This window comes from Pecten maximus, chromosome 16, assembly GCF_902652985.1.
Source record: "Pecten maximus chromosome 16, xPecMax1.1, whole genome shotgun sequence".
NCBI classification, from domain to species: Eukaryota; Metazoa; Mollusca; class Bivalvia; order Pectinida; family Pectinidae; genus Pecten; species Pecten maximus.
Genome location: NC_047030.1, coordinates 6,429,990 through 6,442,733, shown reverse-complemented (window position 1 = coordinate 6,442,733; position 12,744 = coordinate 6,429,990). Strand labels below are relative to the sequence as shown.

At 37.6% G+C, this 12,744-nt stretch overlaps 1 protein-coding gene across 1 annotated transcript; it reads right to left on the bottom strand.

The window, feature by feature from the left end:
• Positions 1-1,426: 1,426 nt before the first annotated feature.
• On the bottom strand, positions 1,427-10,832 carry LOC117314694. Its single transcript, XM_033868781.1, has 6 exons — positions 10,609-10,832; positions 7,487-8,643; positions 6,885-7,165; positions 4,197-4,385; positions 3,664-3,799; positions 1,427-2,911 (listed from the first exon to the last, which is right to left on the bottom strand). The coding sequence occupies exons 1-6, from the start codon at positions 10,818-10,820 to the stop codon at positions 2,874-2,876; spliced, it is 2,013 nt and encodes a 670-aa protein (XP_033724672.1). The 5' UTR covers positions 10,821-10,832; the 3' UTR covers positions 1,427-2,873.
• Positions 10,833-12,744: the final 1,912 nt, after the last annotated feature.

Genomic DNA, 12,744 nt, shown 5'->3' with positions numbered 1-12,744 from the left:
ACATTAGGATGACTGTGTACATTAGGATGACTGTACATTAGGATGACTGTGTACATTTGGATGACTGTACATTAGGATGACTGTGTACATTAAGATGACTGTGTACATTAGGATGACTGTGTACATTAGGATGACGGTGTACATTAGGATGACTGTGTACATTAGGATGACTGTGTACATTAGGATGACTGTGTACATTAGGATGACTGTGTACATTAGAATGACTGTACATTAGGATGACTGTACATTAGGATGACTGTGTACATTAGAATGACTGTGTACATTAGGATAACTGTACATTAGGATGACTGTACATTAGGATGACTGTACATTAGAATGACTGTACATTAGGACGACTGTGTACATTAGGATGACTGTGTACATTAGGATGAATGTGTACATTTGGATGACTACATTAGGATGACTGTACATTAGGATGACTGTGTACATTAGGGTGACTGTGTACATTAGGATGACTGTGTACATTAGGATGACTGTACATTAGGATGACTGTACATTAGGATGACTGTGTACATTAGGATGACTGTACATTAGGATGACTGCATTAGGATGACTGTACATTAGGATGACTGTACATTAGGATGACTGCATTAGGATGACTGTACATTAGGATGACTGTGTACATTTGGATGACTACATTAGGATGACTGTACATTAGGATGACTGTGTACATTAGGATGACTGTGTACATTAGGATGACTGTGTACATTAGAATGACCGTGTACATTAGGATGACTGTACATTAGGATGACTGTACATTAGGATGACTGTGTACATTAGGACGACTGTGTACATTAGGATGAATGTGTACATTTGGATGACTACATTAGGATGACTGTACATTAGGATGACTGTGTACATTAGGGTGACTGTGTACATTAGGATGACTGTGTACATTAGGATGACTGTGTACATTAGGATGACTGTACATTAGGATGACTGTACATTAGGATGACTGTGTACATTATGATGCCTGTGTACATTAGGATGACTGTACATTAGGATGACTGTGTACATTAGGATGACTGTACATTAGAATGACTGTACATTAGGAAGACTGTACATTAGGATGACTGTGTACATTAGGATGACTGTGTACATTAGGATGACTGTGTACATTATGATGCCTGTGTACATTAGGATGACTGTACATTAGGATGACTGTGTACATTAGGATGACTATGTACATTAGAATTACTGTACATTAGGATGACTGTACATTAGGATGACTGTGTACATTAGGATGACTGTGTACATTAGGATGACTGTACATTAGGATGACTGTACATTAGGATGACTGTACATTAGGATGACTGTACATTAGGATGACTGTGTACATTAGGATGACTGTGTACATTAGAATGACTGTACATTAGGATGACTGTACATTAGGATGACTGTACATTAGGATGACTGTGTACATTAGGATGACTGTACATTAGAATGACGGTGTACATTAGGATGACTGTGTACATTAGAATGACGGTGTAAATTTGGATGACAACGTACAAAAGTGATAGCTATCTCTGCCAGCAAAATGAACTGTTGAGACTTAAAGAGATACCTGCTCTTTGTTCACGACAGAGTAAAAGCTGGGCAGTACATGGACACGACAGAGTAAAAGCTGGGCAGTACATGGACACGACAGAGTAAAAGCTGGGCGGTACATGGGACACGACAGGGTAAAAGCTGGGCGGTACATGGACACGACAGAGTAAAAGCTGGGCAGTACATGGACACGACAGAGGAAAAGCTGGGCGGTACATGGACACGACAGAGTAAAAGCTGGGCGGTACATGGACACGACAGAGTAAAAGCTGGGCGGTACATGGACACGACAGAGTAAAAGCTGGGCGGTACATGGACACGACAGAGTAAAAGCTGGGCGGTACATGGACACGACAGAGTAAAAGCTGGGCAGTACATGGACACGACAGAGTAAAAGCTGGGCAGTACATGAACGATAATGTAAAACTAAGTTCTGATAGTTCATGTTATATATTCATCAACACGGAAAGGTCAGATACAAAACAAATCAGATACGTTTGGTGGAAAAGGAATTTAACAACATTTCTGCAAATGAATCTAGATGAAAGCTTTCTTAAAATAGATAATTTTCCTACAACTAATCCAGTAGTTACAATATTGGACACACAAACCACATTGACTTTCGATTTTACAACACAACCCAGCCGGTTGCATGCTGGGATGAAGGGCTAACAATTTTGTCCACTCGGAACACCTCGGCCGATTCTCTACGGTCATTGTTCCGAGTGCAATTTTGTCAAAATGGATTACCTTGACCTACGTTCAGGGTCACAGGTGTGAGATGTATTAAATGTTAGTTTAAAAGTAATACATCATCTCTCAGTAAGCATATCAAAACTGATAAGGCCCATGGGCCTCTTGTTTAAAAAAAGTAGCCCGATCAATAATGATAGAAGCCTTTCACTTTTGTCGTTATCACATTGACCGATCGTTGACATTATTGTTTTCTCGCTATGACTATTTATGTTTCCTCTGATCCTCTAGTACTAGTGATACCACTTTGCCTCTACAATAGTACTAGTAATTAATATCAGTTTGCACTTTTCTGTCAGTACTATGGATATTTGACCGCCACAACAAGCTATACCAAAGTCGTTCTTGTTCGCGTTCAAGGAATTGAAACAGCGTCCAGATATTTGTTTCTGAATTTCTATAATTCAGGTGATGTTACTAATCCGAACTCTGACAAATACTACTTGAGGACAAACACATCTTCGTAGAGAAATGAAATGTACCACACGGTTCGTTTGGGGAAACATTCAACAATAGCTAGGTCACGTGCTTCATCATCAGTCGTGGAAATCTCAGAAGAAATCATATTCTTCGAATTCTTCTTCAGGTTCTGAAAAATAAAATGATCAATTGTATTCATATTCTCGTAAATGACACGGGGATATAGAACTGACGATGTCGAATTTAAATAGAACGGACAGGCATACAAATGTAGTAGTAGATTATTTTATGATTTACTTTCATGAGCTCGATTTATTATTATCATTATTTAATATCCCTAGTGACTTGATAATCGCACAAAATACCCCAATATACCCCCATCTTTTCATGCAATTCTAAATATCCAAACCTGCAAGGTGATGATTGTTGTGAAGACATTTTACTCCGTAAAAGAGAAATGCTGACTGATCACATGGACTTGCACATAACAAATGATAAACATTTTTTATTTGATTTTCAAGGCAATGATTTGAAATCTAAATAAACTAGGAAATGTCTATAAGACACATATGCCCCCGCTGTCACTCGACACCATGAAGTTACATTGCATCGGGACGGGACACTTGGAAGATGGACGGGACGGGGAGGACATTTCATGGCGGGGGCATACAAATGAATTATCACAAAAAGAGTTGCGAACTACTTTTTGTTTGCCATTATTTCCTCGACACAGTGAAGCGGTCTTCAAGTGTTAGCCAATCAAACCCTAATAAACCACGTGATTAGAAAAAAGTCCCAGTCAAAATTCACCGTGTCAACCAATCAAAACGCGTTTAGAGTTCATTCCACGTGTGGATGATCATTTCATCCCTTGGAGTTGAATAACACCAACCTTTGTGGCCTCCCCTTGACAATACTTACCAACTTTAGGCTTGGTCATAGTAAGAAGAGCGATGACTTTTTTGCTCCTCTCAATCTTCTCCCTGGTCGTTCGTGGTAGTGTCAACTCAAGCTTTTTGGGGTTTCGTAATTCCATCTCCTCCACCACCGCCAACACCTGTCGTGAGAAAAATGTATTTAATCTAATATATGACGTCATCAGTAACCACTTCATAAAAAATGGAAAAGCAAGCCCGTCTACTCTGTGGACGGGCCCTGAGCATGACAGTTTATAAAACATATTTGATTTATAGATGCACAACTAAACAACCTTGGTGAAAATAAGAACATTATTGCTATATAGCCTCCAGCTATAAGTAAACGTATATTATCCTAGCGATAGTTTCATAACCTCCAAGTGACCATTATATATGTAAACATGTCAAGGATTGACCTGATAATAACAGGCCCCGGATTAGACTAAGGTTTGTATGATACACTTATCCATGAGAAGTTCCTGGATTAGGCTATACTTACATAATCCATGAGTAGTTCCTGGATTAGGCTATACTTACATAATCCATGAGAAGTACTGCCAGGATTTTATCGATAGCTCTAACATCTTCCAATTCCATGGTTCCCAACAACTTCTTTGCTCCAAGCGCTATTTCGAGATCCAGGTCGTTGATGTCGAATTCACCGATACGCCTTTTTAGTGCCAGCTTGGCTGAACGGCCAATTATCTTCTTGACATCACTCCATTGCTAAACCAATATATAATATTGTACATTAAAATTTGTATTCAAATGAAAATAAATTCCAAAACGAAAAACTACCAGTGATTATTATTTATATTATGAAACGTCATACTTCTCCTGTATTTGGGATTTCCCCATTTAAAAAAAATATATATTTATATATATATATATATATATATATATAAAATATGATAAAATAAAAATCCAAATGAGAAAACATTTATGTAATTTCTTTCGTTTGACTAGGCGGAACAAGAACGAAATTAATTTCTCCTATAGTAGAGCGTGCCGCTAGGTGGCGCTATATGCTACCTGCGAAGCACGTGCGTGTTCGCGGTTGTGTCATTCAGACGAAACCTTTGACGCGTAGACACGGTCAGCTTTCGTTAAAATTTTCTTTTGTTTTTCGGCATAGCCGTCTAATTTTGTTTTGGCCCCGGATATGACGCGACAGGTGGCGTTCTGGTCAAGATGAAGTATGTGATTGGTCAATGTAGCGGTCAATGCAAAATGCAGATATACAGTTAAAAAACGAAACAAAGTTAAAGGGACCTTACGGTAAACCAATATTTATTTTGTATTTTTTATCATATTATTGGGTGTATCTTTTAAAAAAATAACCTTCTGATCAATGACCATGCGAATTTGATGATGTATGTACATAAAAACATCAATTATCAATTATTAAAAGGTTATCACTCTGAATATGCAAATTTTGTGACATATACGATAAACGCATGCGCACAACAAACTAAAACACATGGAAACAAAAATGGCTTCCAAAGTGAATTGACTGCGGTTGAAAACGATAACAGCTTCCGCAATGAAGAGAATAATAGGAAAATGGGTCAAACACAATCCTAGAATTAAACTTGGGAAGCAGTACAATAGATTGTAACAGTTCAAACATGAAAACAGCAGTAATACGGACGCCGCTCGTATTCTGCTTGATTGTTTGATAGTAGGTCATGATAATCTCGGTACTATTAACACAAACTCGGTAAGAGTTCCACAAACTCGGTAATATTTATACAGTCTGTACCAGAACATCGCTACTGTCACTATACTATATGACAGTGTTTACACTTATTTACACATAAATATGTGTGCCGTAATATACAGAACGTGTTATTTAACATTTAAACCACTGTATAATATCGTTATCCAACTAACCCAGATGGAATATATATATCACCTTGTAAACTATCGTGTTTGTGCTGCCACGATTTCAAAACAGTCTCGTAATGATCTAAAAATAATTTCCGCGCTAAATTTAGAGGGGGATTCCCAACTAAATCGAGTGGTCAAGCTGGACATAGGGATTGACTGTGAACATTGGGACAGCACAGAAACATAACTGGAAAGGAACAAAACGCGTACATTCAGTGAAAATTGCAACGTTTTTACCGTGATGTCCCTTTTAAATTGAATGCAAGCTGAATAAGTGGATGCATCTATTCAAATGACACATTTGCAGTCTTATTATCACCAAAAATGGTTCAAACTGATATAATTTTGTTATCCGTGCTGAAACTGCGCATTTATTAATTACATCGTATAGTTAGTTAATTTATTTCACCAGTAGTTTTTACATTATAACCACCAGCATTAAAACTATGCCGTTTATCTTTTTTAAAGATATTTCTTGTTTGTTTTGTGTTTGCTAAATCTGTTTCTATTGTAGAAAGGTTTTACTGGATTAGCACATAACGTCGCGGGTGTGACAGTTCGTCACCGTCTTCAGAAATACATTTTTGCGTACATGTATATAGGTACATGTAGTGTACATACACTGACTACCGACAGTCGGTGCGATGTTGATTGCTTTCATGGTCATGGTACTTTTTGTAGGGATATTTTGATGGAAATGATATAATTTGTCTTGGCTGTGTACATCGTTAGTGTAAAAGATTGTATTGTGAAATGTATGTATTTCATGGTCAATAATAACCAGTACGCGGGTCGGTCGCCCCGTTTGCAATTTATTCAAGCGTTTGTGTGTTTTCTGGCATTAGGCACGAACGGAGATTGTAGGAGAAGTACTGTCCTTGAATTTGACATCAGCTCCTGATACATGTAGGATGTTAAACAGTAGAAAACCAAACCTAGATTTGCATTGTGTCGTGTGAAGAAGAGGACGCTTACCCTTACGGAACGCTTGACCTTAATATCCTTATACTTTATAAAGAGTCGTCATGTAAATCTATATTTCACCTCTCGTTATATCGGGTTTGAGTTGCGGTTTCGTTATTATGTGGTATGTCGGTATTCTTTGTTGATACAAGCTCTCTTTGTCATTGTTTCTTTATTATTGTTATTTTCCTAGGGGGTTGGGTTATACCTGTTGTTACTATTGTTGAAAAAAAATTTCAGAGGCAGAGAGGGGTAAGTCATTGTGCAGCTATTGTGAGTCTATTCGTGTTTTTAATTGTTAAAAAAATACTATTTGTCGGAGGTGTAGCATCTTTAAATACAACTGTATATATAACTAATACCAAAACTAACTCGTAATTCTTCGTCGAAATGACCCAAGAATAGAAGCAGGGACTTCATCACAGCCAACACTTCCGGGGGAGGGTCAACGAGGTCACGGATTCTCATTATGCTCTCTGTGTCAATGATCATGACCTCGTGAAGTTTGTTTTGCAGTTTGCGCAGGCGCACGATTAGTTCCCGCCCATATTTCGTTTCTGCCGCCATGTAACGCTCAAAATCCTTTGTCTCAATAAGATCAACGACCCGTTCTAGGTTGGCGAGACGCTTTTCTTTGTTGGCATCTGTGATTGCTGAAAAAGGTATTGATACAAGCTCTCTTTTATTGCAATTACGAATTGGCAAAAACGAATACGTCTGACGCTTACCTAAAACTGATATTGTTACATGTTGACATTTGTTTGCTTGACCAAAATGTGATTATCGTGTTGTATCTTGGTTTACCATCATAGTAAAGCAATGAGACACGAAACATGTCTGCTATGCCCAGGAACTTTAATTAGTAATTAAATAAGATGAAATTGAATCGAATATAACAATGTTAAATCGAAAGGATATGGTGAATCAATCTTTCAGATTATTTTATCAATCTCGTCAACGTGCGGTAAATTTACCTTTCCTGGCATTGTCGATCTCCCTGAACTTGGAATCTTTGGACAACGACGTACACCTCACCAGGAAGTTGCAGACATTTTTCTTGACCATCACTGGCGGCCGGAACTCATCCGGCCTAGGCGGCGGAAGTAAAAGTGAGTCCTCTTCCTCTTCTATATATATACAAAGACAATATTCATTGGCGGGGGGTTTGTCGTTGAAAATGATGATCTGGTGCTCCTCCTTTATAATACCCTGCTGAGAAAATTCCACGTCGTCTAAGTTCTCTTCCATTGTAGTCATCTTGTAAAATATTTCCGTGTCTTCGATGTCAATGTCATCTAATTTAATACCCAAGTCGAGATAACCTCCATCAGCATTGAGTGTCGCGAACGGCTGGTCTATTGGGACTACACCCGCCTCCTCTGTCAACAAATTTGGACCCCATCCAGCAGTTTCATCGTATCTGGGAAAGGCTAAGACTTTCCCCACCTTTTTCACGTATATCTTGTACACAACCAACCAGTCATATATGTATTTCTCGTCCTCGCGTTCCCGTAAGAGGTCCTTCCCAAGTATTTCTAATTTGTAGGTGCCTTTATCTGGGAAACGCATCTGTACAGCAATTGAGTTTGTACTCTGCACATGCGCATAGTCATGCTGGAATTTATCAGTTTCGACTGGGATCCAATCCTCCTCTTCGTTTTCCACTGATAAAAGACATTTCAACGCTACCTGCTTTGCCTTGCTTGGTGCAATTCCAAAAAGAATCTCGATCTCATCATGGCATACTATCTCACATTCCGGATGTGATAGAATGCGCATGTCCAGCTCAAAGAAACGTTCTTTTACATATGCCCTTCTCTCGAAATCCTTCATTGACATGGTTTGATCTAGAAGCTGCCATTTTGGTTCGTCAGGGAAATGCGTATATGCCAAACTCTCCGGATCAGGGATGAAGAATGTTTCATCAAGATGAAAAGTAGTGGATTCGTCGTCATCGCCTGTCACAGCGCATGCGCCCCAGTAGGCGTTGACGTGACGCCAAACATTATCGATCAGGATGGCGTTCCATTCTCCATACATGTTGATCTTGTTAGAAGCTACGTTCTGTCCGATCTTGTACGTGCTACCTTTCATGAATCCGTGAATAACCATACAGACCAGTCCTGCATAACTACACAAAATAGAAAAGAAATAGTTTACTTCGCCTTTCCAAGTATCTATAACAAATAATAGGCACCCTCGTATGGCGCGGGAAGGATGTCATAATTGAATATTTTTGCCCAGGCAATATTATTTTTGCCTAGGCAAAATTCGATTTCTGCCTAGGCAAAATTCGATTTCTGCCTAGGCAAAATTCGATTTCTGCCTAGGCAAAAATATTTCTGCCTAAGCAAAAATAATTCTGCCTAGGCAAAATTCGATTTTTGCCTAGGCAGAAATAATTTTGCCTAAGCATAAATCGAATATTGCCTAGGCTGAAATATTTTTGCCTAAGCAATATTCGATTTTTGCCTAGGCAGAAATAATTTTGCCTAGGCAATATCTTATTTTTGCCTAGGCAAAAATATTTAATTATGACATCCTTCCCGCGCCATACCCTCGTACATCTGTTTATAATGGAAAGAAGAGATATTTCCTCTATATTAGGAGATATATCTATCAATTTATGAAGCGGAATGGTATTTCCTTCATATTGAGATGGATCCCTATCAATTAATGAAATGGAAAGATGTTTCCTTCATATTCAGAAATATCTCTATTGATTAAAGAAAAGGATATTTTCTTCGGATTAGGAGATATCGCTATCAATTAATGAAATGGGGAGATATTTCCTTCATATTGGGAGATGTCGCTATCAATTAATGAAATGGGGAGATATTTCCTTCATATTGGGAGATATCTCTATTAATTAATGAAATGGGGGTACTTCCTTCGTATTCAGAGATATCTGTATCAATTAATGAAATGGAGAGATATTTAATTCATATTGGAAGGTATCTATCAATTAATGAAATGGTGGTGTATTCCCTTCATATTGTATTGGGAGGTATCGATCAATTAACAAAATAGATGCATTGTATTTCCTTCGTATCAGGATTTATATTTCGGCTAATGAAATGGGGAGATACTTTCTTCATAGTGGGAGGTATCTCTATGGATTAATTAAATGGGCAGATATTTCCGCCATTTTGGGAGATATCTCTATCAATTTACAAAATGGGAAGATATTTCGGAGATATCTTTATTGATTAATGAAATGGAGAGATAGTATTTCCTTCATATTGGGGGGTATCTATCAATTAATGAAATGGTGAAATATTTCCTTCATATTGGGGGGGGGGGTATCTATCAATTAATGAAATGGTGAAATATTTCCTTCATATTGGGGGGTTTCTATCAATTAATTAAATGGTGAAATATTTCCTTCATATTGGGGGGGGGTATCTATCAATTAATTAAATGGTGAAATATTTCCTTCATATTGGGAGGTATCTATCAATTAATTAAATGGTGAAATATTTCCTTCATATTGTATTCGGAGGTATCGATCAATTAATAAAATAGATATTTCCTTTTTGTATTAGATTTTTTTTATCGACTAATGAAATGGGGAGATATTTCCTTCAAATTTGGAGGTATCTCTATCAGTTAATGAAATGGAGAATTATTTCCGCCATGTTGGGAGATATCTCTATCAATTTACAAAATGGGAAGATATTTCGGAGATATTTCTATTGGTTAATTGAAAGGAGAGATATTTCCGCCGTATGAGGAGATATCATTATCGATTTAATGAAAAGAGTGATATTTCTTTCATATTGGGGTATCTCTGTCGATTAATGTAACGGAGAGATATTTCCCTAGTATTGAGGTCGCCATACCATTACTGAGTTGACAACTTGGTTGTGTTCCTCCATAATATTCAAATGAAATGTATCAGCTTAGCGATTTGCAAGGTATCATACTGACACCATTCAAACAGCTGTAATTGTCTGTTTTCGATTTTGCCATGACCTATTCCAACCGATAAGAGGACGAAAGCGGATGTGGTGTAAAGCGGATGTGGTGTAATGGGGATGTGGTGTAAAGCGGATGTGGTGCTGCCATTTCCTGTGTACCATACAACAATACCTACCTACACAGATAACACATCATAGAAGCGTAGTTTTCCTGTTTGTTTTGGAGCCTCAGAATATACCACAGGACGGACCCCTTCTCTATCTTAGCCAGAGGAGGCTTGAACTTCTTGGTGTCCCATGACGTCAGCCAGCGATAGAGTACTCTCAATTTGGCAAGTTCGTGACCCTTACACGGTTTGATCAGCCACAGAACCAGGTCCTCAAGCATGCCGCGCTTCTTGGCTTGAGACACCTGCATATATTTTTGTAAAAAATATTAATTTCAGATAATATTATGGCTGATTTAAAAAGGGGTATTGTGTGCATTTTCTTTATCTTCCATCCATAGTATTTTGTTTTGTTCTGTTCATTTAAGTATTTTGTAAACATTCGATAACATACTTATTATAGATATGGAATTGTAATGTAGATCTGTTCACTTTAATGTATTTTGGATAAAAACTGATTGCTCTTATGTAAAATATATAACGGCTACATGTATAAATAAAGTCATATCTTTTTTTTTATTCAAATTCTATTTATTATGTCAGTATCACGATCTCGTTTTTTTCGCTGTTTTTCTTATGATATTATATTTTCTTAGATTTCATTTGACTATTTATTTATTTGGCGTGTAAATTTATCTTTCTTGACTTACGTTTAAAGCTCTCTTGTCCAACAAGGCATAACGTTCAGGCTCAAAAATCTCTTTCTTTCTCGTGTGAGGAACGTGAGGTGGAGGTACTACTGTCAAGACTCTCGGGTCGTAGACAAACATGTGATGAGATTCCTGATAAACACATTTCTTATCTACCTTGTACGTACCAAACATTCTCTTCGGAAGCTGGATCCCATCCTAGAGTGTAAAAGATAAACGGGAGTACAGACCTTCATACAAATGTGTTTGTGATTTCATTGAATGATTTATTTGAATGTGCATGCTTGACGTCTTTTGAAAACCAATATTGAAAATAAGAAAACAGCACACTTCGATTTAAAAAAACAACAACAACAAATAATGACTAAATACCGTAGAGCCATGCTGTTGTTGTTAACGATTTAAAACATTCAGTGAAGGGAAATCCTGAAGTGTCGTTAACATCTGTCTAAAACTTAACTAATTAATCGCTACAATGCACCGCAATCACAACATTTCGGCCAGTTCCGTCAATTAGGTCCGGGCGGAATAGGCCGAAATGGTGCGATTGGTACCTACCCCTTTCACTGGCGCCATCTGTCCTCTCTTCACGTGTATCTCTATGTTAACCACGCTTTGTCCACACCCCATGGTTGTCTTTATATGATGTTACTAGTAGGATATCCTTATATTAGGTCACTGACAGGACATGACAGGACATTTCACACGCGTATCTACCACATGATCACCATTTTTTAGTCACGTGATGTGGTCACAATATTCACATATTGGTACGTAACAAGTTGTTACATTCACCTGTAAAATATCCGTATGATAAAGTAAAACCAAGTTGTTCTGTCGATGTGTCCAGGTATTAAATATAATAATATAAAATGTACTGGCTCACATGGTATATATAGTGTGTCTTTAAAATCTCTGTTTGAATCGTGTAATGTGAAGATCACGTGTGCACGAGATATGATCTACTAACATATTTATACACATAAATTCAAACAAACCCAGCACAGTCGTCATAATCAACTTAATTGTTTAAAGGAACAGTATGACCCGTGTGTTGTAATCTTACTTACCTATAATATATATTTGACCTAGAAATTCAGTAAGATAACGTGGCATATTACCAATTAAACTCCGATAGGATAAATCAAGATCATATATATATATCGTATAAAATAGTAATTAATATGTTCCTGGTATATTAATTGTTTGAACCGCTAAGGACGGATCACAAAATCAACTATGATTGATCTTTACACCTGGGTGCCCACGACATTGTCATACACGTTTTGTCGTCGGATTTAAACAAGCACGGCGGGCTATAAAGTCGATCAGAACTGCACTTCATATCACAGACGTCCTTTATATAAAGGTGTTCGGTTACTTTGCCGCTCAGTTATAATTGGGGACAGGGAATTTTGGGGAACTCATATTTGACTTGTTGCTAATTTGCGCTCTCTATCAGTTTTAGAATTATTTCAATACGTTTATATTTTGA